Genomic DNA, 24119 nt, shown 5'->3' with positions numbered 1-24119 from the left:
TCTTAAGGAAAGATTTTATTTCTGTATCTGTATCCATATCACAATGTTAAATATGCCTGACAGGATCCAGTCTGATTATTCCAAAATCACGATTGTTTGTGCTCTCTGCTCTAGTCAAGCCCCTTATTCAAGCCTAATGAGCTAGGAATTGCATTTTCCGTTTCAGATACTTTGAGAAATTTAACTTCTAAAGCTAGTTGAAATAATTACAATTCTGTAAAAAGCTAAGTCAATTATGTTCTTCGTTTTAAGAACTAAACCTACTTTCTGCTCTTAAATAAAACCAGTCTATGGAGTAACTGCTGGAAATGCCTACCTGCCAAACCACACACAGTGAGGGGCCCATCACGCTGTTCCGATTATTAAATGGAATGAGGGTGAGAGGGAAAACAGCATATAGGGCATGGTTTTTGCTAGATTTTGAACACTAAGTGTGCCATTCATCCAGAACAGTGCAGAATGACCTAAAAATGTACATCTTATCAATGTTTTTCCAGATCCTGCCTCTAACAGTTTAATTCTACATTCCTTAGCAGTGTATCATATCATATGGCAAGTTCTATTCTAGGCAGTCATTTAGTGCATTATACCATGGAGTAATTTATTCTTCTTGGGGAAAAAAATTAAATGCTATGTGGAGAATATAAAATCTAAAACTAAGGTCACCATCAGGGATTGTAAAACACAGGGTTGTAGAAATCAATGAGTTCCTATAACCATATCAGAATTAAACTATAAGCATTGCAATACATTCTGAGAATAGCAGAGCAAAGTTTCTGACTAAGGGCTCCATTTTCTATACCTGCTTCCTTATTAGTGGAAACTCTTGCCCTAAGGAGGTACAAAAGATACTTCTTTCTAAAGCCTGGGATTTCTAGATGGCGATTTATATTTTCTTCTTCCTGGAGGTATAGAAAAGCCTGTGACTATGTGGCATGGGGTTACCTTAGGACATAGATTTTAAGATCCTAGATTGCTCACAAGTTCTCGCTACACTAGAGTTTGCCAGACGGCCGAGAGGCTCAGGTGGTAAAAATAAGCCGGCTCCTATTCAGTATGATGCTTCCTGGGAAGGCTTTATATTTTTATTTATACATAAGCTGCCACATCTGCCAGTAAAAAGATTAGTGTAAGCACTGTTTTTTTTGAATAGATGACTCCAGGCCTGATGCCTTACAAAGCATGTTTATCCCTGTGGATTTAGCTTTTGATTTGAAGAGCCTTGAGTTATGTGTAAAGAGGCTGGAGAATCTCTGTATTGTGTTAGGGAAGGGACTGACAGTGCAATTTTTTTAGATGTGAAACTTTTCCATCTTTCTTGGCTTCTGTGGCACAGTTAGAAAGTGAATTGCTACCAACAAAAGAGTTATTTTTATGTCAAGACTTTGTATTGAAAGAAAACATTTTGCTTATGTCCCCTAACTATAAAAGTAGGTTAAAGAGCACATTCTAGAAAATATGAATCATACCTCCCCACTCTTCCCCATAGCAACAAGTAACTCTGGGTAGTTGAGGATTCATTTATAGGTGAATCACTATGCCTCTGGGTATTAGCAAATGGTTTAGGAATAAGAGAGGTAGAAAAATAGTGGAAAAAATAGCATTTTTCTCTTTTTTCTCTTCTCTCCACTTTTCCCCAAAAGTATTCCTCCTGAGACCCACAGGAACTGTAAGAAAACTAGTTGACGTATTTTTATTGTGTAGATGCTTTGTATGGAGAAAGATAGATTAAGCTTTTAAACAATGTAAGGAAATGAAGAGCATATGACAGTGATAATAAAGACAATCTTAATAACATTAGTCAAAGTGTATTGAGAGTGAAAGTCACTCAGTCGTGTCCAACTCTTTGCAACCCCATGGACTATACAATCCATGGAATTCTCCAGGCCAGAATACTGGAATCTGTAGCTGTTCCCTTCTCTAGGGGATCTTCCCAACCCAGGAATCAACCCAGGGTCTCCTGCATAGCAGGCGGATTCTTTACCAACTGAGCTATCAAGGAAGCCCCCAATAACAATATGTATTAGTGTTGAGTGTTTACCAACAAACTGATACTTTGATAAGAAATTTTCTTGTATTCACTCACCTAGTTATTCAAATAACTTCATAAGATCAGAAGTTCTATTTTGATTCATGTTGAGTAAACTGAGGCATTAGAGAAAGAGTGTAAACCGGACAAAGTTAAACACTGAATGAATGGTGAACCTGGGAATCAAGTCTGACTCCAGAGTCTAAACTCTAATAACCACCTGACATACTAAGAAGTGAAAGCATGTAGCAGTAGATGGGCAAATATGAAATTAGAACCTGAGAGCTGAATATTTTGGGGTTAAGAAGGTTGAAGGAGGACTGAACAATAGTGTTAAAGAAGGGAAGTGTTTTAAATCTTCTCTTGAAAAGAGGAAAGAAAGGTAAATCCATTTCAAATGGATTTAGAATTCTGTCTGCCTCCCTGCCAAACAATTAGTTTTAGATGTTACTTTTTGAAACTGCTGATTTCATTATTTTAGTTACATTATAATTATATGAAGAAAAGGAAGGAGAAATAAATTATTTTGTGTCGTGAGGTACTCTGTGTTTGTACCTGAGAAAAATTTTTTAACCCTTGTATCTGAAAACTATTTAGATAAAATTAGAAATTCAAATAAATTTCACAAAGGGAAAATCGTTATTCATAACCCATGTAGATAGAGGCCATTTAATAAGATGGTTACTATCCCCCAGCTCACCTACTTTTTTTTTTTTTTTTTTTTGCTTTGCTTTATTTTTAGCTAATTACTCCTTTCTTCTTTTATATTGATCTTGAGTTTGATTTTGCCAGAGTTCACAAAGAACTTGAACTATATCCAGAGACTGAGATTTTGAGATCATGAAGGCTGATGACTATAATCTTAATTTAAGATGCCCAAACACTCTCAGGATATCAGTGCAAGTTCCTGGAAAAAACCTTAGAGGGGAAAATACAGTTACGATTAATATGAGTTTGTTACCCAAGGATAAGCTAAACAGACATGTTTTAAAATTACATTTAAAAATTTACAAAAAATGCATGTTTTTATGTGAAAACTTTGATGATCTTGATTTTGGCAAAAAAAAAAATAATGATTATTATACTACATGTAACTATTGAACTAATATTGTTATACAAATTTGAGCTTATATTGATGAAATGGTACAATTAACAATTTTATTAATGAAACATTTAAAATCTTGTGTTTCGTTGTAAATTTCCATTCAATTTGATAGTAGGTATATAGTAAAATTTCCAAAAGGATAGTTGACAGTAGCTGTTGAAATATATTTTAGTGATAAAAGTAGTCAGAAGGGTAGCTTGTAATTAACAACTACCACATAGAAGATGACCTCAGGCGAATTACTGATTTATCTAATATTACTCTTTATCCAAAAAAAAAAAAGGTATAAATTAAGAAATCTAATGATTTATAATAAAGATTTAATAAATATTTGTTCTTATGTTGTACATTTGGAGAGTGAAGACACAAATATTACATGAAATCAATTACACTAGATCGTGCTTTTAAGAAGATTTTTCAAAATATTAATAGTACTCTTGAGCCCAATAATAGCTGAATTCATGACTACTTAATTAGGCTCTGTAGTAATTTTCTTTATTGCATTTGTTCATTACAATAATATAATTAAGTTGATGCTTATTTGAACATGAGCCTTTAATATCTACAAGATGCTTATATAAAATAAATCTGGTGTAAAAATGTGTCTTCCTAAACAAACTTTTCCTCTCCTTTTTCAGACAATCCCAAAGAGATGACTCGAGTGGCTGTTTTCGTGAGAATTTTGGATGTTAATGACAATGCCCCACAATTTGCTGTGTTCTATGACACTTTTGTCTGTGAAAATGCCAGACCAGGACAGGTAAGCACCCATAGGATTTAAAAGCATAGGAAGATTTTTAACGGGCACTTCAAATATTTTTCTTTTCCTAATCTTTAGAGGAATGAGCAAACAGAGATAAAATCATTCATTCAAAGTCCCAGAAATATAATTAGAACAAACAAATAGCAAAGCCAAGTTAGTTAGTGAGTGTTAGTTGCTCAGTCGTGTCCTACTCTTTGAGATACCATGGACTGCAGCCCTCCAGGCTTATCTATCCATTGAATTCTCCAGGCAAGAATACTGGAGTGAATAGCCATTCCTGTCTCCAGGGGATCTTCCTGACCCAGGAATCGAACCTGAGTCTCCTGCATTGCAGGCAGATATGAAAACTAGCTGCAAAACTTAAGGTGTAAGAGGAAATAACTTTTTAACTTTCAAAAACAAAGACAAATGTATAAACAAAAGGGAAAAGAAATGCTGATGTGTCATTAGATAAATATTTGTAACTGCTTGCAAGACAGGAAATGAAAGTTGGGGAAAACACAAATACTTGAGATCATCAAAACATTCCATCACTCTTCCAACATATGCAAATACAATTTTGGAGCAGGGCAAAAGAACTCGCTCCTAAGGCTTAGACTTGTGTTTCATCATTACAGCAACACATAAAGTCCTTAATGACTTGGTTTTCGTCCTTTAGAACATTCTTCCTATACCAGCTTTGTTTATAACTCTTCAAATCTTTTCCTCAGTGGGCTCATTCTGTTGTTTGAAAAGCGCCAGCCTGTATGGTTGAAAGAAATGCTCTTAATTGGTTTGAGTGCCGTTTTCACAGAAGGGAGCTGCATGTTATAAATAATAATTGGAAATCAAACGTGTTTTATTAAAGAAAGAGAAGCCATTACGAAACTGTATTGTGTTTAGACTTCGTTTGATGCTCTTTATAAACATCAATGTCATTGTTACATTTTTATGCAAATTATATTGTGTAATAAATTCTTCCTTCGGAAGATTCTAACAGGAATTCAATAGCCTGTCTATTGTCTGAAATGGTAAAATTGCTGCAATTGGATTCGTTTTTTTTAGTTGAAAATGTTATGGAAATGTTTAATTTGGAATATTTAAAGGACTTAGCTACTTCCGACCTACTTCTTCATGAAACAGTGTGCCCTAAAAATACCATTCCAAATAGTTCTGTGCTTGGCAGGCTCAGCATGATATAAGTTGAAGCCTTTTCTGTAGGAGATGAATTACCCACTTTGAAACTGCTGCATACATTGCTCCCTCTATGGTTATTCTATTTGATTTTCAAGAGCTATCTTTTCAGAGCATTTGAGTAATTATAAATATTCATTCCCAAATGTATTCAAAATACACAAAATAAGGGATTGTGTTTGTTTATTTTCCTTATGCCTTTTTTCTTTTTTTGCACCTATATCTAGCTCAGTAATTTCATATTCTTTGAACTTTTAAAAACAAGTTGGTATATTGAAGGAAAATAATCAAATCAAAGATGATGTTAATTTTAAAAAGTCGTCTATTTTGACAAACTTGACAGGAAGAACATGATTATTAATTTTTGTCTAATTGGCTGCATGTGCAAACCCCTCCCATATTAGTTACTTTTAATAAGACCAGCTTGTTAGATATCATTTTGGTCTCATAGGCAGAAACATGTTTGCTTGAACTAAACTCACTGACGGAATTCTAGGTTACGTCATCCTAGCAGGCAAAATCAAAATAGTTATTTGATAAGGTCTTTCCTTACTGAGCCTTTCTTGAAATTAATTTGTTAAGTCTGTCTTCCCTCCTCCCAGGGAAGTAGGAGCTTGGGGGACTTCTGGATTTGCTTTAGTTATTTATATAGTAGTTTAGTCCACCCAGAACTTCTCTAAATTATGTGCTCTTTAAGAGCAGCATTTAATCAGTATGGAACATAATTCCATTCATTTGGGGTGTGGACACAGTGAGAGTATGTTTTGGGTGCTAAGTTGCTCAGTCATGTCTGACTCTTTGTGGTCTCATGGACTGTAGCCGCCAGGCTCCTCTGTTCATGGAATTTTCCAGGTAAGAATACTGGAGTGGGTTACCACTTCCTACTCCAGGGGGTCTTCCCTACACAGGGTTCAAATCCACATCTCTTGCATTGGCAAGTGGATTCTTTATCACCTGGGACGCCCCAGTGAGACAGAAATAAAGCTAAGTGCCACCCCTCCTCCTTTCTTGGGGCTTCCCAGATGGTGCTAGTGCTAAAGAACCAACCTGCCAGTGAAGGAAACATAAGAGACACGGGTTCAGTCCCTGATCTCTGGGTAGGGAAGATTCCCTGGGAGAAAGAAATGGCAACCCACTTCATTATTCTTGCCTGAAGAATCCCATGGGCAGAGGAACCTGGCAGGCTACAGTCCAAAGGGCTGCACAGAGTCAGACACAACAGAAGCAATTTAGCACGCACCACACTCTTTTCTTGTCTATTCTCCATCTGAAGGGTAGAAGACTTTCCCCCTGGGAAAAGGATGTAATTTACATGTATGAACAGTCCCTTCTTATGCTTGAACAATTGAAGGCAAAAGGAGAAGAAGAGGGCAGCAGAGGATGAGATGGTTGGATAGCATCACAGATTCAATGGCCATGAACTTGGGCAAACTCCAGGAGATAGTGAGGGACAGAGAGGTCTGGTGTGCTGCAGTGCATGAGTTCCCAGTCAGACACGACTTAGCGACTGGACAACAACAATTATTGAATGAGGCAACCAGACTCCTAATTTTTCCATTTCACAGTCAGAGGACCTTGGGAAAGGGCAGAAGAGAGGACTGGCTATTTCTCTTTCTTCCATTTTCTCTCAGGCATGACTTACTCCTTTAGTAAATAAAATATATTTTAATAATATTTAATATCATTGACTCAATAACATTAGTTTGAGCAAACTCTGAAAGATTGTATTAACTGCTTTATATATGTACCATCTTTTGTTTTTTATTAAATGGATAAGTCATTAGCCATAAATTCTTGCTTTATTTAATCTTAAATTACCACTAAAAAATCATAAAATGATGTTATATTTTTAAAGAAATATTTTGAATTATTTCAAGTTTTAAATTATTTTTCTGCTGCTGCTGCTGCTAAGTCACTTCAGTCGTGTCCGACTCTCTACGACCCCATAGACGGCAGCCCACCAGGCTCCCCGTCCCTGGGATTCTCCAGGCGAGAACACTGGAGTGGGTTGCCATTTCCCTCTCCAATGCATGAAAGTGAAAAGTGAAAGTGAAGTCGCTCAGTTGTGTCCAACTCCCAGCTACCCCATGGACTGCAGCCCACCAGGCCCCTCCGTCCATGGGATTTTCCAGGCAAGAGTACTGGAGTGGGTTGCCATTTTCTGCTACTTATTTCTAAATGATAAATATTTCTCTTTGTTTGGTCCAGTTATATTTCTTGCATCACTTTGAAGTAAACAATTAGGGAGTACTTCCATTTTTATTTTTATAGAACAGTATAAGAGAAAAAATAATTTAATATGGAATAGTTAAAATAATTTATTTTTCTAATTATTTTACAGTTTTAAACTTCATTTCAGTTCACTCAGTCTTGTCTGACTCTTTGAGATTCCATGGACTGCAGCACACCAGGCTTTCCTGTCCATCCACCAACTCCCAGAGATTGAGTCCCTTTTTAATCAACAAAACACCAGTAACAAACATTTCCATCAAATGTCCATGTAATATTAAATTAAGTTAATGCAGTAAAAAGTATATTCCTTTAAGAATCAATTTGACCATTTATATAAGCATTGACATATTTAACAACTTTGAAGCCTTCTTGAAAACATGCAAAAACACATAAAATGTTATTATACATATAAGTTGAAGAAAAATCGATATATATGCAATAATATATAGCTGTTATATATGTATAATATTAATTATTATACAATATGTTCAAAGTGTGATATGATCATTGTATGAGGTGTTATATTTTGTTACTAGTCTCTTATATTCTCTTATCCTAAAATAAATCAGAGCTAACCCTTATGAAATAACCATTCTCCATAGTATGTATATGTTGAATTAAAAAATATATAATTCTATTGAGAGTGCAAGTGAATGATTACTCTAAAATATATAATGTTTTTCTTTCCTTTATAAAGTTATGCATAATGATTCTTTAAAATTTTCACATTCTTTGAATAGTTTTCACTTTATTTTTGATGAAGAAGGAAGCTATAATTATAACTTTCTAAATTTTCCTACATTAAATAACTCCTCTAGATAAATGTTTAAACATATATGAAATACCTACTTATCTCAAATGTTATATCTAAATTCTTAAAACTATAAAGAATACTATGTTATTGCTCATTATTTTAATTAAAAAATGGATAGTATTTAGGAGAAATTGACAGTGAGAAAAAAGAGACAGAAACAAAATCGAGAGAGTGAGAGTGTTGCTGTTGTGTAATAAAAGTATAGAATAACTGAAATAAAGGTGCATGCTTATAAGGAAGAAAATAATTGTCTTTAAAAAATGTTGGACAAATTGGATACTAAAAATTAAATATTATAAAGAAGATTCTAGCCATGGAAGCTTGATAAATGTACATTTTTTTCTCTTCTGCAGCTAATACAGACTATAAGTGCAGTAGACAAAGATGATCCTTTAGGTGGACAGAAATTTTTCTTCAGTTTAGCTGCTGTCAATCCAAACTTCACAGTACAAGACAACGAAGGTAAATTTTATAATGGTTCATTATGATTTAAGGTGACTTAACAAGAAATTTTCTCCAAGTTAACAGCTACATATACATGATATATTAATTTACAGATCTGTTTGCAAAGGTTTGTTTTCATTAGATTTTTAATAAGATATTTTTGTAATTTCTTACATAACAGAGTTTACTTTGTTGAATTTTAAATAATAAAATACATGAAAGAAGACAGTATATGGTTATTAATGAAAACATTGGATCTTGCAAACTTCAGAAAGGCCAGAAATAATCAGTTCCTATAACAAAATAGTAAGCCACACAGGGAAATGAATGTCTTGGTGAGACTCTTGTGGAAACTTCAATGAGATTTAGCAACAACAGATTCACCATAGTCAAAAGGCCTAGAAGAGACAAAGAAAATAAAAGAAAAAAGCAGCCACATTAGCCTGTGAGGGAACTGAGAGCAAAAACAGTTGGCAAAGACGAGATACACTATTTTCCTATGTAACATATGAATTTTATACGTGATCAAAAATACTAAACATATTTATTGAATTCTTTTTTTTAAAAAAAAGCAGAAACAAAACAGGTATGCTTGTTTTAGACCTGCTATAGATATAATTATATATTCTTGCAAGAAATCTAATAATTACGTTGGCATATGTACAATACTTTCCATGTATGTATACTGGCAGAGAGAGGTTGCTATAGTACATCTGGTGGGCTTTCAGAAAGCAGTTTAGGATAATGGATAGTTTTACACTGAGCAACTACTCATTTTTAATATCATAGGATTTTTGCACAAATCAGTTGAAGGGATTGCATCAGTTGGTAACATCTGTTTACTAAATCTGAGCTTTTGAAATGTCTATGTTTTCTATCCCTCTGTGTGTGTTAGTCACTCAGTCGTGTTTGACTCTTTGAGACCCCATGGACTACTTTGTCTGCCAGGCTTCTCTGTCCATGGGATTCCCCAGGCAAGAATACTGAAGCCGGTTCCTACTCCCTTCTCCAGGGGATCTTCCTGACCCAGGAATGGAGCCTGGGTCTCCTGCATTGCAGCCAGATTCTTTACTGCCTGAGTCATCAGGGAAGCCATTCTACTCCTTTGGACTCCTAAAATAATTGTGATTGGAAAAATTAACATAGAATTGGTAGATAAAATGCAAAATGCCCAATTACATCTGAATATCAGAAAAACAACACCCATAATTTTAATTTGCTGAATCTGGTAACTTATACATAGTATTGAGACGTGGCATTCTTTGTACTGAGTTGACAATATTGAACCTCTTTCTAATTGTATTTTAACTTGTATTATATTCTTGTTAAACTGAGCCCTGGATCTCAACAAGCCACTTCTCAATTTTAAAAAGGAATAGAGACTTGAAATAGTACTGTCTTATCACGGCATTTCACAGTTACTGGGGAAACAATTTAAGGCCAATCTTAATTAATTTTTGATAAATAGTACCATTTTCCTATATTAGGTATAGTTCCTGATCCTAAGGCTGAAGCCATATGAATACAAACCTGAACATAACTAGAATACCAGTAAAGTCTGATGAAATATTTGATCTAATCTTGCATAAATTCACTACTTTCTATTAATGGGTGAATTTTGAAAGAAATTCCAATGACAGATATGACCTTAAAGTTGATCTTCTTGAAAAAATACCCTTGCATTTATCTATAGCCTCATCTTAAAAATCTTTTAATTTTTCATTGTTTTAAAAATACATTTCCTGCCTCTGTGATACTACACTTGGTATCCCATGCTTAAGAATCCCTCACTTTTGACTAATTTACAGATCAAAAGCTTTATTATATGATGATTTTTCTGAATACTTAATAAAATGATTTGTATAGAATGGTTAAACTGGAAGTCACTCAGTCGTGTTGGACTCTTTGTGACCCCCATGGACTGTACAGTCCATGGAATTCTCCAGGCCAGGATACTAGAGTGGGTAGCCTTTCCCTTCTCCAGGGGACCTTCCTAATCCAGGGATCGAAGCCAGGTCTCCCTCATCGCAGGTGGATTGTAAAACTTCTGTTGACTCTTTAACGTATCAAAGCTATTGTAGGTAAAATTAAGATTTTGAAATTTTTGAAAAGTTAAAAAAGTCTAAGCAAGAAGATTATAAAAATACTCACATGCATATAAATGATTTATTTTAGTGTAGGTTTGTGAAAGGAAGAGCTGTATCCTAACACTTATTGGAAGAGAAGTCAAAATTGCAAAATTATTAGGGTTACAGTTGATTTATTAAATTTGCTTGTGCCCATCTGTTTTGCTAGTCTACTTTCCTAGCTTATGTAGTAATCTACTGATGTAGTAAGATTTAACTTCTTGCTAAAATTTTGGAAATGATTACTTTATGTTCAACCAGTATATTGCAAAAATATTTTCACCCCTCTTCTTTTACAGTTTTGCTAACCTGCTTCTTTGATTTAGCAATTGCCGAACACTCCCTTACCTACACTGGCATCTTAAACAGCCCTGTGGGGTGGCTAAACAAGACCCAGCACATTGGACAAAATGTGAAATTATCATCCATGTATATTTATTTTTCAGTATTTGTTATATAAAGCTAAAGAAATATTATTAACTCACAACCCAGATTTGAGGATACTGGATAAGTTATCAGATAAAGGACATATCAGTAGCAATGTACTAGGTAGTAGAGGCTAGATTAAGTCCCTACTTCTTTCAGTATGTCTGTCAGGTACTCTTACATTAGTGTCTTCCACCAGCTATTTAAATTATGCACTAAATTAATTTTAATGGGTGGAAATCTAAGTTTAAAAAAAATAAGTAATTAGCTCACTGTTCTTCATATATTGGGACTTTTGAAAGTTTTTGACTGTTTTATTGATTCTAAAAGTGCTACTACCTAATATTTTTCTTCATGAATATTAAGATTAATGTGTGTTTTGTGTGTGGACACATACATTTGTAAACAAAAACCATTTATTATGATTTTTTCTTTGGTATGCATAATATTTTATGTTTTTTGAAAACTGAAAAATCTTATGCTACCATCTTTATAGTCTTGATAAATAATCCGCTTATAAAAATCCACCATTTTGAACACGTGTGAGAATTAGTTAAAAGTTTCGTAAGTAATCATGCTATTAGATTCCTCAAACTATCTTATTTATTTTATGTATATTGCCTTGACTCCTCAAGCTAGCTTATTTATCTTATCTATATCCAAATGCCATGTATACATTTGATAACAATTTTGTGTTTTAAAAAGACACCTTTTTATCATATTTATGTGTTAAACCATGGTGATGAGGATGAGACAAATCCATTGTCCCCAGCTAATTTTAATTCGTTAAAATTTATTTTAGATAATACTGCCAGAATTTTAACCAGAAAAAATGGATTCAATAGACATGAAATAAGCACTTATCTCTTGCCCGTGGTGATTTCGGACAACGATTACCCGATTCAGAGCAGCACCGGCACACTCACCATCCGAGTGTGTGCTTGCGACAGCCAAGGCAACATGCAGTCCTGCAGCGCCGAGGCCCTGCTCCTGCCTGCCGGGCTCAGCACAGGGGCTCTGATCGCCATTCTCCTCTGCATCATCATTCTGTTGGGTAAGAAAGGGTAGGGAAAGTGTGCTTATTTCCTAGATGGCTTACTTCACTGTGTTTGTAAGAAATGTTTCTATTAAAATTGCTGTTGTTGTTTAGTTGCTAAGTCCGGTGATGGACAGGGAGGCCTGGCGTGCCCCAACTCATGGGGTCGCGAAGAGTCGGACACGACTGAGCGACTGAACTGAACTGAAGTTCCCCTTGGTTGGGGGAAATAACCAAGATGGAACACCTCTAAAGCTTTTGTAGTGAAGAAAGTAAAAGTGGTATGGTCTCAGTTGTGTCTGACTCTTTGTGACCCTATGGAATGTAGCCCGCCAGGCTCCTCTGTCCATGAAATTTCCCAGGCAAGAATACTGGAGTGGGCTGCCGTTTCCTTCTCCAGGGGATCTTCCCAATCCAGGGGTCGAACCCTGGTCTTTCGCGCTGCAGGCAGATTCTTTGCTGCTGAGCCACCAGGGAAGCCCGTCTATTAAAATATTTCCCCCCAAATAAATCCCCCCACCCCCCGCCCCAAACGTAAGTTAGATATCCATTAACCAGGATTGTTGTTTATATTAAAATACATCTGATCAGATAGAGTCATGACCTGTCTTTCTTAAATAATGAAACTGAAAGTTGGAGATATTTAAAACATTTTGCAAGATTTATGAGTGGCTAAGCCAAGGCCAGACAACTCACTGTTGTCATTGTATACATAGTTTTTCAGTAAAGTATATTTCTACTTTTTTTCTCATTATAGCTGGATGAAGGCCTCACTATGACACCTCTTTAATGTTAACAAAACCCTTTATCTGGTTCACTTGTCCCTAAAACAATAGTTGATTCTATAACCCAGAGCAAATTGCTTTATAACTGCTTTTGAATTAAAAATCAGATTGCTTACTCTCTAGTTGCATTATCTTAAAACTATTGTGAGTATTCCTGTGACCCTAATCAAAAAACATTGTACCTGACATTTTAAGAACCAGTGAAATGAACTGGGATTTTGAAGCCAGTCTTAGTAAGTTTAATTATCCTCATTATTAGAAACTTTTGTATTGCATAAGATCATTTAGTTGATAACAAGCTGTCTGAGGTTTTAAATCATTAGATCACAAGTATATATGTGGGCACAAATTATGAATTTAGCCAAAATAAAAGGTCATATTTCCTCAAAAACTTGTAGAATAAACAGTTTCTTTTTCTTGGTGGTGGCCTATTTATTTTTTAATCACTTTGAAGGTCAAGAACAGTTGTCAATGGATTAAAACTTTCATTTTTGTTGCATTTAAAAAAGCCCCTTGTTTGCTCTCTTAGACCAGCTTGAGGGCTAGAAGTCTTACAGTTCTAAGTTAATAAAAGAGAAAAACATGACTTAATGCTACTTTACATAATAATATAATTGCCTTCGTTCAGGCTGCTACACCAGAATGCCTTAGACTGGTAGCTTGAACCACAGAAATTTCGCAGTCTGGAGACAGGGAAGTTCAAGATCGAGTCCAAGATTTTATGTTTGGTGAGGGCATGCTTCCTCTTTCATGAATGGCTGTCTCATCTTATATCCTCACGGGGAAGACAGAATCATCTCTATCGTGCCTCATTTGTTCTTTTAAGTTTTAAAATTTCATTTATTTATTTTTAAAATTACTTCATTTATTTATCTTATTTTTGATTGTGCTGGGTCTTCCCTCATTGCTGCATGGAGACTTTCTCTAGTTGCAGAAGTGGAGGCTGCTCTCTAGCTGTGGTGTTTGGGCTTTGCATTGCGGTGGCTTTCATTGCAGAGCATAGGCTCTAGGGAGAGCAGGTTCATTAGCTGTGGTACACACACCTAATTGCTCCATGGTATGTGGAATCCTCCCAGATCAGGAACCGAATTCATTTCCCTTGCATTGGCAGGCAGATTCCCATTCACTAAACCACCGGGGAAATCCTTGTGTCTCTTTTTATAAGAACACTAATCACACTCACTCATGAGTATTCTACCTCCATGACCTACCTCCCTCCCAAAGACTGCACCTCTATGTACCATCACATTGGGAATATATTTAGGCTTTAAGATATGAATTTGTAGGTGACATATTAAGTCCCTGATAGCTCAGTTGGTAAAGAATCCACCTGCAATGCAGGAGATCCTGCTTCAGTCCCTGGGTTGGGAAGATCCCCTGGAGAAAGGAAAGTCTACCCACTCTAGTATTCTGGCCTAGAGAATCCTATGGACTGTATATTTGCAAAGAGTCGGACATAACTGAACGACTTTTACTTCATTTCACTTCATTAAGTCTCAGTTCAGTCACTCAATTATGTCTGACTCTTTGCGACATATGTATTGCAGCACGCCAGGCCTCCCTGTCCATCACCAACTCCCGGAGTTCAAGCCAACTCATGTTCATCGAGTCGGTGATGCCATCTAGCCATCTCATCCTCTGGCGTCCCATTCTCCTCCTGCCCCCAATTCCTCCCAGCATCAGTCTTTTCCAATGACTCAACTCTTCCCATGAGGTGGCCAAAGTACTGGAGTTTCAGCTTAATCATTCCTTCCAAAGAACACCCAGGACTGATCTCCTTTAGAATGGACTGGTTGTATCTCCCTGCAGTCCAAGGGACTCTCAAGAGTCTTCTCCAACACCACAGTTCAAAAGCATCAATTCCTCGGTGCTCAGCTTTCTTCACAGTCCAACTCTCACATCCATACATGACCGCAGGAAAAACCATAGCCTTGACTAGATGGACCTTTGTTGGCAAAGTAATGTCTCTGCTTTTGAACATGCTATCTAGGTTGGTCATAACTTTCCTTCCAAGGAGTAAGCGTCTTTTAATGTCATGGCTGCAATCACCATCTGCCGTGATTTTGGAGCCCAAAAAAATAAAGTCTGACACTGTTTCCACTGTTTCCCCATCTATTTCCCATGAAGTGATGGGACCAGATGCCATGATCTTCATTTCCTGAATGTTGAGCTTTAAGCCAACTTTTTCACTCTCCTCTTTCACTTTCATCAAGAAGTTTTTTAGTTCCTCTTCACTTTCTGCCATAAGGGTGGTGTCATCTGCATATCTGAGGTTATTGATATTTCTCCCAGCAATCTTGATTCCAGCTTGTGCTTCTTCCAGCCCACAGTTTCTCATGATGTACTCTGCATATAACTTAAATAAGCAGGGTGACAACATACAGCCTTGACGTACTCCTTTTCCTATTTGGAACCAGTCTGTTGTTCCATGTCCACTTCTAACTGTTGCTTCCTGACCTGCATATAGGTTTCTCAAGAGACAGGTCAGGTGGTCTGGTATTCCCATCTCTTTCAGAATTTTCCACAGTTTATTGTGATCCACACAGTCAAAGGCTTTGGCATAGTCAATAAAGCAGAAATATATGTTTTTCTGGAACTCTCTTGCTTTTTCCATGACAGTGGATGTTGGCAATTTGATCTCTGGTTCCTCTGCATTTTCTAAAACCAGCTTGAACATCTGGAAGTTCACGGTTCACGTATTGTTGAAGCCTGACTTGGAGAATTTTGAACATTTCTTTCCTAGTGTATGAGATGAGATGTGCGGTAGTTTGAGCATTCTTTCTAGACCTGTAATAAATCCAATATCCTTTAAATGTTGTTCTAATGAGGTTAAGAATATATATATATATATATATTCATATATGTACCTGGTAAGATCTTTTCCTTTCCTTTCTTCATTTAATTGAATTCACATCTGTTTCTCCAAATCATAATTTTTAAAGGATTATGATCAAAATGTTTGGGAATACTGATGAGGTTGGGAAACTAACACAACCAGCAGGAAATTGATTTTAACTTTCTCCTTTTATGCTCTTACCATTATTATGATTACTAAAGTAATAAATATATTATTATTGATACCTTCCCACAGGAGTAGGGAAATATCCTGTGTGAGTGATACACATTTCTACTTGTGGATCTATACTTATTATTAAGATACAGCTAGTTGAGATTCATTTTCTATTGATGGGTGGAGCTGTGTTCCCTCCCTGTTATTTACCACCAACCCACACCTCTGCCAGAGACTCCTGGACACTCAAAGGCAAGTCTGGGTCAGTCTCTTGTGGGGTCACTGCTGCTTTGTCCTGTGTCCTGGTGTGTACAAGGTTCTGTTTGTGCCCTCCAAGACTCTGTCTCCCGAGTCCTGTGTAAGTTCTGGTGGCTCTATGGTGGGGTTAATGGTGACCTCCTTCAAGAGGGCTTATGCCATAGCCAGTTATGCTGCAACTAAAGCCCCTGCCCCTGCAGCAGTCCACTGCTGACCCATACCTCCTCGGGAGACACTCAAACACAGGTCTGTCTCAGTCTTTGTGAGGTCTCTGGGTCATGGTACGCACGAGGTTTGTCTGAGACCTCCAAGCAAAAGGCAAGGGAGAAAAGGAAAGATATACCCATTTGAATGCAGAGGTCCAAAGAATAGCAAAGAGAAATAAGAAAGCCTTTCTAGGTGATCAATGCAAAGAAATAGAGGAAACAATAGAATGGGAAAGACTAGAGATCTCTTCAAGAAAACTAGAGATACCAAGGGAACATTTCATGTGAAGATGAAATGGTATGGACCTAACAGAAGCAGAAGATATTAAGAAAAGGTGGCAAGAATACACAGAAAAACTATGCAAAAAAGATCTTCACAATCCAGATAATCACAGTGGTGTGGTCACTCACCTAGAGCCAGACATCCTGGAATGTGAAATCAAGTAGGCCTTAGGAAACATCACTACAAACAAAGCTAGTGGAGGTGATGGAATTCCAGTTGAGCTATTCCAAATCCTGAAAGATGATGCTGTGAAAGTGCTGCACTCAATATGCCAGCAAATTTGGACAACTCAGCAGTGGCCACAGGACTGGAAAAGGTGTTTTCATTCCAATCTGAAAGAAAGGCAATGCTAGAGAATGCTCAAACTACCACACAATTGCATTCATCTCACACTCTAGCAAACTATTGCTCAAAATTCTCCAAGCCAGGCTTCAATAGAACATGAACCATGAATTTCCAGATTTTGAAGCTGGATTTAGAAAAGTCAGAGGAACCAGAGATCAAATTGCCAACATACGCTGGATCATCAAAAAAGCAAGAGAGTTCCAAGAAAACATCTACTTCTACTTTATTGGCTATGCCAAAGCCTTTGACTGTGTGGATCACAACAAACTGGAAAATTCTGAAAGAGATGGGAATACCAGACCACCTGACCTGCCTCCTGAGAAATGTGTATGCAAGTCAGGAAGCAACAGTTAAAACTGGACATGGAACAATGGACTGTTTCCAAATCGGGAAAGGAGTATGTCAAAGCTGTATATTGTCACCCTGATTATCTTATATGCAGAGTACATCATGAGAAACTCTGGGCTGGATGAAGTACAAGCTCGAATTAAGATTGCCAGGAGAAATACTGATAACCTCAGATATGCAGATGACACCACCCTATGGCAGAAAGTGAAAAAGAACTAAAGAGCCTCTTGATGAAAGTGAAAGAGGAGAGTGGAAACAGTTAGATTGAAGCTCAACATTCAGAAAACTAAGATCATGGCATCTGGTCCCATCACTTCATGGCAAATAGATGGGGAAGCAATGGAAACAGTGAGAGATTTTATTTTGGGGGGCTCCAAAATCACTGCAGATGGTGACTGCAAGCCATGAAATTAAAAGACGCTTGCTCCTTGGAAGAAAAGTTGTGACCAACCTAGACAGCATATTAAAAAGCAGAGATATTACTTTGCCAACAAAGGTCCGTCTAGTCAAGGCTATGGTTTTTTCCAGTAGTCTTGTATAGATGTGAGAGCTGGTCTATAAAGAAACCTGAGCATCGAAGAATTGATGCTTTTGAACTGTGGTGCTGGAGAAGATTCTTGACAGTCCCTTGCACTGCAAGGAATTCCAACCAGTCCATCCTAAAGGAAATCAGTCCTGACTATTCATTGGAAGGACTGATGCTGAAGTTGAAACTCCAATACTTTGGCCACCTGATGCGAAGAGCTGACTCATTTGAAAAGACCCTGATGCTGGGAAAGACTGAAGGCGGGAGGAAAAGGGGATGACAGAGGATGAGATGGTAGGATGGCATCACCAACTCAATGGACATGAATTTGAGTTAACTCTGGGAGTTGGTGATGGAAAGGGAGGCCTGGGGTGCTGCAGTCCTTGGGGCCGAAAAGTTTGGACAGGAGTGAGAGACTGAGCAAGCAGGTGAGTTGAGATTCATATGTTATTTTTGTAATTAATTCAGTGTAGTAATTTGAATTCACTCTTTGCCATCATGTGACCCAGCATTTCCTTTAATCTCATGAGTCATATATATTTCCATGGAAAATCTGGTAAATTTCTAAGCCAATAATGTCTAAATAATGTGGTCTTTCCCCCTCCAGTACTTAAGGTGCTCCAGGAACAGCAAAAGAAAAAAAAGTATGTAAATCCATCATCAAAGCTATTTAACAGATATGAATACTTTATATCTTGTGAAGAAAGCTGCCTTTTTAATATTGCATACAAATCTAAAACTATGGGCGTATGTTTGCCCTTCTCAGTTGTTTTATTTGAAACTGAATTTGATTTGGGTCTTTTTTATACAATATCTTATGTCACTATTTAATGCAAAATATAAATGATATCTACCATCAGGAACTATCTTTAGTTTCTTAGAAAAATAGGCAAGTCACAATATTTCAAAAACTCTTACACATTGCTTTAAAAATAATTCAGAATCACGGTTCTTAAACTTTAACCATCCTAGTAAATCCTTCAACATTCCCCTCTCCTCTCCCCATCGCCCCCTCCAACCCTGCAACAAAAATTAAGGAAGTGCAAAATTAATCCTAAATTCTAACCTGTTCCAGAAAAACCTAAATAACTTAAACTGGTTTATAGTACCTCCCCTTGTTATTTATAGAGTGTTTCAGACTGATGTCTAATGCATCTTTTTTTTTTTTTTCTTTTCTGAAGTTATAGTAGTACTGTTCGCAGCTCTGAAGAGACAGCGGAAAAAAGAGCCTCTGATCTTGTCTAAAGAAGACATCAGAGACAACATCGTGAGCTATAATGATGAAGGTGGCGGAGAGGAGGACACTCAGGCCTTTGATATTGGCACCTTGAGGAATCCGGCCGCTATTGAGGAAAAAAAGCTGCGGCGAGATATTATTCCAGAAACCTTATTTATCCCCCGGAGGACTCCGACGGCCCCGGATAACGCGGACGTCCGGGATTTCATCAATGAAAGGCTCAAGGAACACGACCTGGATCCCACGGCGCCTCCCTACGACTCGCTCGCTACCTACGCCTACGAAGGGAACGACTCCATCGCCGAGTCTCTGAGTTCCTTGGAATCAGGTACCACTGATGGAGACCAAAACTACGATTACCTCCGAGAATGGGGCCCTCGGTTTAACAAGCTGGCGGAGATGTACGGCGGCGGGGAAAGCGACAAAGACGCTTAACCAAGGATGTCTGTTCTGCTCCGGCAAGAGGAAGTTAACTTGACCCACACAGTCTCCACTTCACAATGTTTGATATTCCAGGAGAATTTTCCTGCCACTCAGCACAATTTTCTTTCCCCATTTCCTTTTTAATTTGTTCAGTAATTACATTAATTCTTCCCTGTAGGATGTCTCATGGCATATATACGACATTTTATTTAATCACTTCCAAGAGCCAAAGCTATGGAAATTTAGTGTCGTTCATCTTAGGAAATAAAAGATAATTTCAGAATCATGAACAGGATAGTCGTCCCTTAAACAACCTCACAGACAAGCCACTTCTGTTAGGTACATGCCCTGCCCTTGCAAATGAAACTTTTAAAAAGGTGAAGAAAAATTTTAAAGTATATCCTGTTCTGTATATTAAATTAAAAAACAAAAACAAAAACATGTACATGTGGTGTTAGTAGATGTGATATGCAACCTGGTATACAAACGTTTGTGCAATTTCATTTCATCAAATTCTATCTGCTAATGTTTTATATTTATATTTTTGTATTTATTTTTAAAAAATAAACCAGTTTTTACAACTACCTTGTCTCTAGCTTCTTTTTTTCCCTCCTAGGAAGAAAGCATTCTCCAGGGACTAAATATTTTGGTACAGAATTACACTGAATGCAGGTAAGAACACAAAGTCGTTATAATTACTATTGAGTAACCAAATCCATATGATTTACATAAGAATTATTTTTCCAATCAGTCGTGCTATTTTGTGATATGTGAAAAACCCTTCACATTAAAAATGATTGTCATTTACAGATCACCTAAAAATTTACCATGTAAGAAAATTTAAAACATGACCATCTTGCTGCTAAATATCCCCAAACACCAGCAATGCAGTCATTTCATTTTGTTTTTAACTCACTAAAATAATATCTGAAAGAATGAAACGTTTTCTTATTTTTGTATGACATTTGTGCTATTCAGGTTTATGGGCAATAATAGTTCAGACAGATTTCATACTGAAATAATCTTTTAATGGAAAATATGCTTACCTCCCACAGTGACTTTGAAATGCTAGTAATGACAGTAATAATGCTGAGTATTCCATTAAGATACAGCAATGTAATTATGTAAAGTTTCCAGAAATCCATTACATATTACATATTTGTAACAAAGTCTGTTTTTCTGTCAATGAATGATTGAATAGAAAGGAAAAGAAGTACTGACTGTTAATTATCCAGAGTTCCTGAGATTCAGGGAAGCCAACTACCATTAACTGATGCCTCTTTTCTCAAGATCCAAGCATGATTTATTCATAAATGGAGCACTTTGTTGGGTCTACACTAGGAAGTCACATTCCCTGCCGAGTTTATTGTAAACAATACCAAAGATCTCTGTGCTTTCCAATTAGTGAAAATGGTATGCTTTTGGAGTGAGTCAGAGGGCAATATTGACATATCCTTAATGCAGAATTAATTTTTTCAATCTTCTTGAATGATATTTTTCCCCCAGCTTCCAGGCTAAAATACATACATCCCTCTGACCACAGAGGTTTTAGTTTTCATAGTAATATAATCATGAAAGAAAAACAACCCATGTGTTTTAATTAAAATTACAGTCACATTAGAAAGCTAAGTGACACATCAGACTATAGTAAAGCCTAAGTTGGTCAGCTTCCTATATTCCAAGAACCCATTCTCACACTCAGAAAGTTGACTGTCAGAAAGACAAAATTTAAGGGAAATAGAACATTTGATCATATATGCTGAACTAAAGAGAAAATGCTATATTCAAATAAAATCAGCAAAAAATAGAAAAGATAAAAGAAAGTCTATCTCATGAGCATTTTGCATTAGTTTATGTTCAAACTATACTGTTCATCTGATTGAAAATTAGTTTAAAGAGTTCCAGCATTAGTTATTTTTATTACTATTAGATGTCAGTAATTAGAATTTGAATATTTATAATTATCCTCATTCAGATAATTTCAGACATTAACTTGCTCTGCCATTTACTTTGTCATCCAATTTTTATATATTTTAAGAATCAGTGAGCTATCATTCAAACCAGGCTTACAAAAATTCTTTTTTAAAAAGATTGATTAACAGGCTTCTTTGGCAATATAAAATCTATGTTTCACAGAAATCATTTTCAAAAGAATTGAGACAGTCCTTGGTATCAGATACTCTAATATTTTTTGATAATGAAGGTGATGTGTTATATAATTAATTTCTTGGAGACTCTGAAACTAAAATGTATACCTATAATGATGGGCTCAGACTGTAAGTTTCTCTTACACTATGCTCTCCCAAAGGCATGCCCAATACAGAGATTATTCTATATCCACAATTTCTTTTATATGGGCAGTGGGGAAAAATGTCTCTCAGTGACATGCTGATTTTATGAGACAACTATGCACCTATTCCTTCATTCATCTATTATTTTGATCACTTATTATAAAAATCAGAATATTCTAGATACTAGAGATGTAATATTAACAATCATATGTAATTTTTATATATGCATGTAATTCCTCTACTAATGCAAATGGGGGGGGGGTAAAATAGTTACCCAAACAGAATTTGTAACAAAATACCTATTACTAACTTTTTAAAGCACGATGAAAAGTAATTATTTTGTTGTCCTTTTTCATGTTTTAAATATTCAGATAACAGAAATAAAATGGTTTACAAACCTTTGGTCATTAGAAATGGTGATTAATTTAATCAGTTCCCCTTTTTCTATTTTCAACAAAATATCCAAGAAAATTTATGTAACGATAAAGTCATGCTCTTAGTCTGAGTTTTTCTCTGCATAAGTAGATATTGTCACACAACTGCAAGAGTTCCAGACACTTTTCAGTAGACTCAAATGTATAAACCATAAGTAATTAGATGTTTGGGCTTCCCTGGTGGCTCAGATGGTGAAGAATCTGCTTGCAATGTGGGAGACATGGGCTTGATTCCTGGGTTGGGAAGATCCCCTGGAAGAGGGCATGGCAGCCCACTCCAGTATTCCTGCCTGGAGAATCCCAATGGACTGTAGCCCACCAGGCTCCTCTGTCCATGGGCTTGCAGAGTCAGACATGACTGAGTGACTAAGCACAGCACAATTAGATGTTTGAATGTGAAGTCACTCAGTCGTGTCCGACTTTTGCGACCCCATGGACTGTAGCCTACCAGGCTCCTCTGTCCATGGGATTTTCCAGGCAATAGTACTAGAGTGGATTGCCATTTCCTTCTCCAAGGGATCTTCCCAACCCAGGGATTGAACCCAGGTCTCCCGCATCCTAGACAGACGCTTTACCGTCTGAGTCCTAAATACCAAGGCTCAAGGTCTAGTGAAAGTCAGCTCTGCCATCTTGGACCTAATTGGCTCTAACCAGTTTTTTTATGGCTGTGTCATTCCTAACAAAATCAATTTGTCTAACTAATTGTAATCCAATTATAGAAAATTCTGATCATGCATGACTTTTTAGTATTTTGCATACCTTTTTTTTTTTTTTTTACTGAAAACACACTTCCTACTTTCCTTTAGCAACCAAGAACTAACTTTTATATTAGCATTTTATAGATTGGTGAGCATAAATACCAGTGATAATTTCTAAAACCCTTGCTTTCTTAGAACATTTTAGGATGGCACAAAACATTATTCATTTATAGTCCCAAATCTCTTTAGTTTCTCTGTAAAAGGAAATTAGTGTTTAGTAGTAAATTAGATGTTTAGGATGGTCTAAAATAAATAAGATTAAGAATTGAGAATTAGGGATGTCTACATATTCAGGTTCATTTATCAATACATCTACTAGGAATCTATAAATAATGACTTCACCAGCTACAGCCCTCCCTGTGGGCACTGGCTTACCCTGTACTGTACCTCCCTACCAAGTGGCCTTGCTCCTGGATGGGCACCACTGGGTGGCTCTGAAGAACTAGGCAAGCTGCAGTTGCTGGTGGCAGTGAAGGGAACCTCCCTGACTCACATGTTGCCCCTCCAGACCTACTACAAATGCTCTCTGTTCCTGAGCTTGAGGTAAAATAGACCCTTGGTATCCTTTTTCACCTGGCTGTCAGCCCTTCCTATTGCTCTGTAAGAGTTCAGTACTGGCCTAGAGAGAGGGCACTCCAGCTTGGACATCCTGTAGGTTGAAAATAATGTTAAGATAGTAGCATCTGGTTAATTTTGCTTAGCTGCTGGAGACAGCTGAGTCTTTCCTTCTTCACTCCAATGCTTCATTCAACACCAAGACTTTTTAGTTGTTGTGGACTATACCTTTTTGGGCAAATTCCCCATCCAAGAAGTTGGACACTTTCATCTTCAAACCATACACAGAATCCCACCATTTTTCACCATTTCCATTGCTAACCTGAACCATCTACATCTGCTTTCTTGATTATTAGTAGCACTTAACTTCCCTAACTGTTCTCTCTCCTGTCACCTTATCCCACTCACACTCCACCATCAGCACTGAGATCAAAGAAATATTTTAAAAAAAATGAATTTCCCATTTGATTGTTCCCTGGTTCTAAACTCTCTCCTTCTTCGTTTTATTCAAG

The 24119-nt window shown here is 36.8% G+C and overlaps 1 protein-coding gene across 2 annotated transcripts in view; it reads left to right on the top strand.

Annotated features, from left to right (window-relative positions):
* Positions 1 to 20151, top strand: part of CDH10 (cadherin 10) — a 186484-nt gene extending 166333 nt beyond the window's left edge. Inside the window, exons 9-12 of one of the 2 annotated variants that reach the window (XM_086362522.1) lie at positions 3773 to 3894; positions 8470 to 8578; positions 11915 to 12166; positions 19091 to 20151. In XM_086362522.1, the coding sequence (XP_086218648.1) occupies positions 3773 to 3894; positions 8470 to 8578; positions 11915 to 12166; positions 19091 to 19581 (974 nt within the window). In that variant the 3' untranslated portion in view covers positions 19582 to 20151. Of the gene's footprint in view, positions 1 to 3772; positions 3895 to 8469; positions 8579 to 11914; positions 12167 to 19090 lie in introns of those variants that run through there. The other variant, XR_015149192.1, reaches the window with a different exon arrangement.
* The last annotated feature ends 3968 nt before the right edge of the window (positions 20152 to 24119 follow it).

Source organism: Bos grunniens, chromosome 20 (genome assembly GCF_055505025.1).
Source record: "Bos grunniens cultivar Pamir isolate PY7600 chromosome 20, Bosgru_T2T1.0, whole genome shotgun sequence".
NCBI classification, from domain to species: Eukaryota; Metazoa; Chordata; class Mammalia; order Artiodactyla; family Bovidae; genus Bos; species Bos grunniens.
The sequence above is the reverse complement of the archived record's forward strand: the minus strand, read 5'-3'. Positions and strand labels throughout refer to the sequence as shown.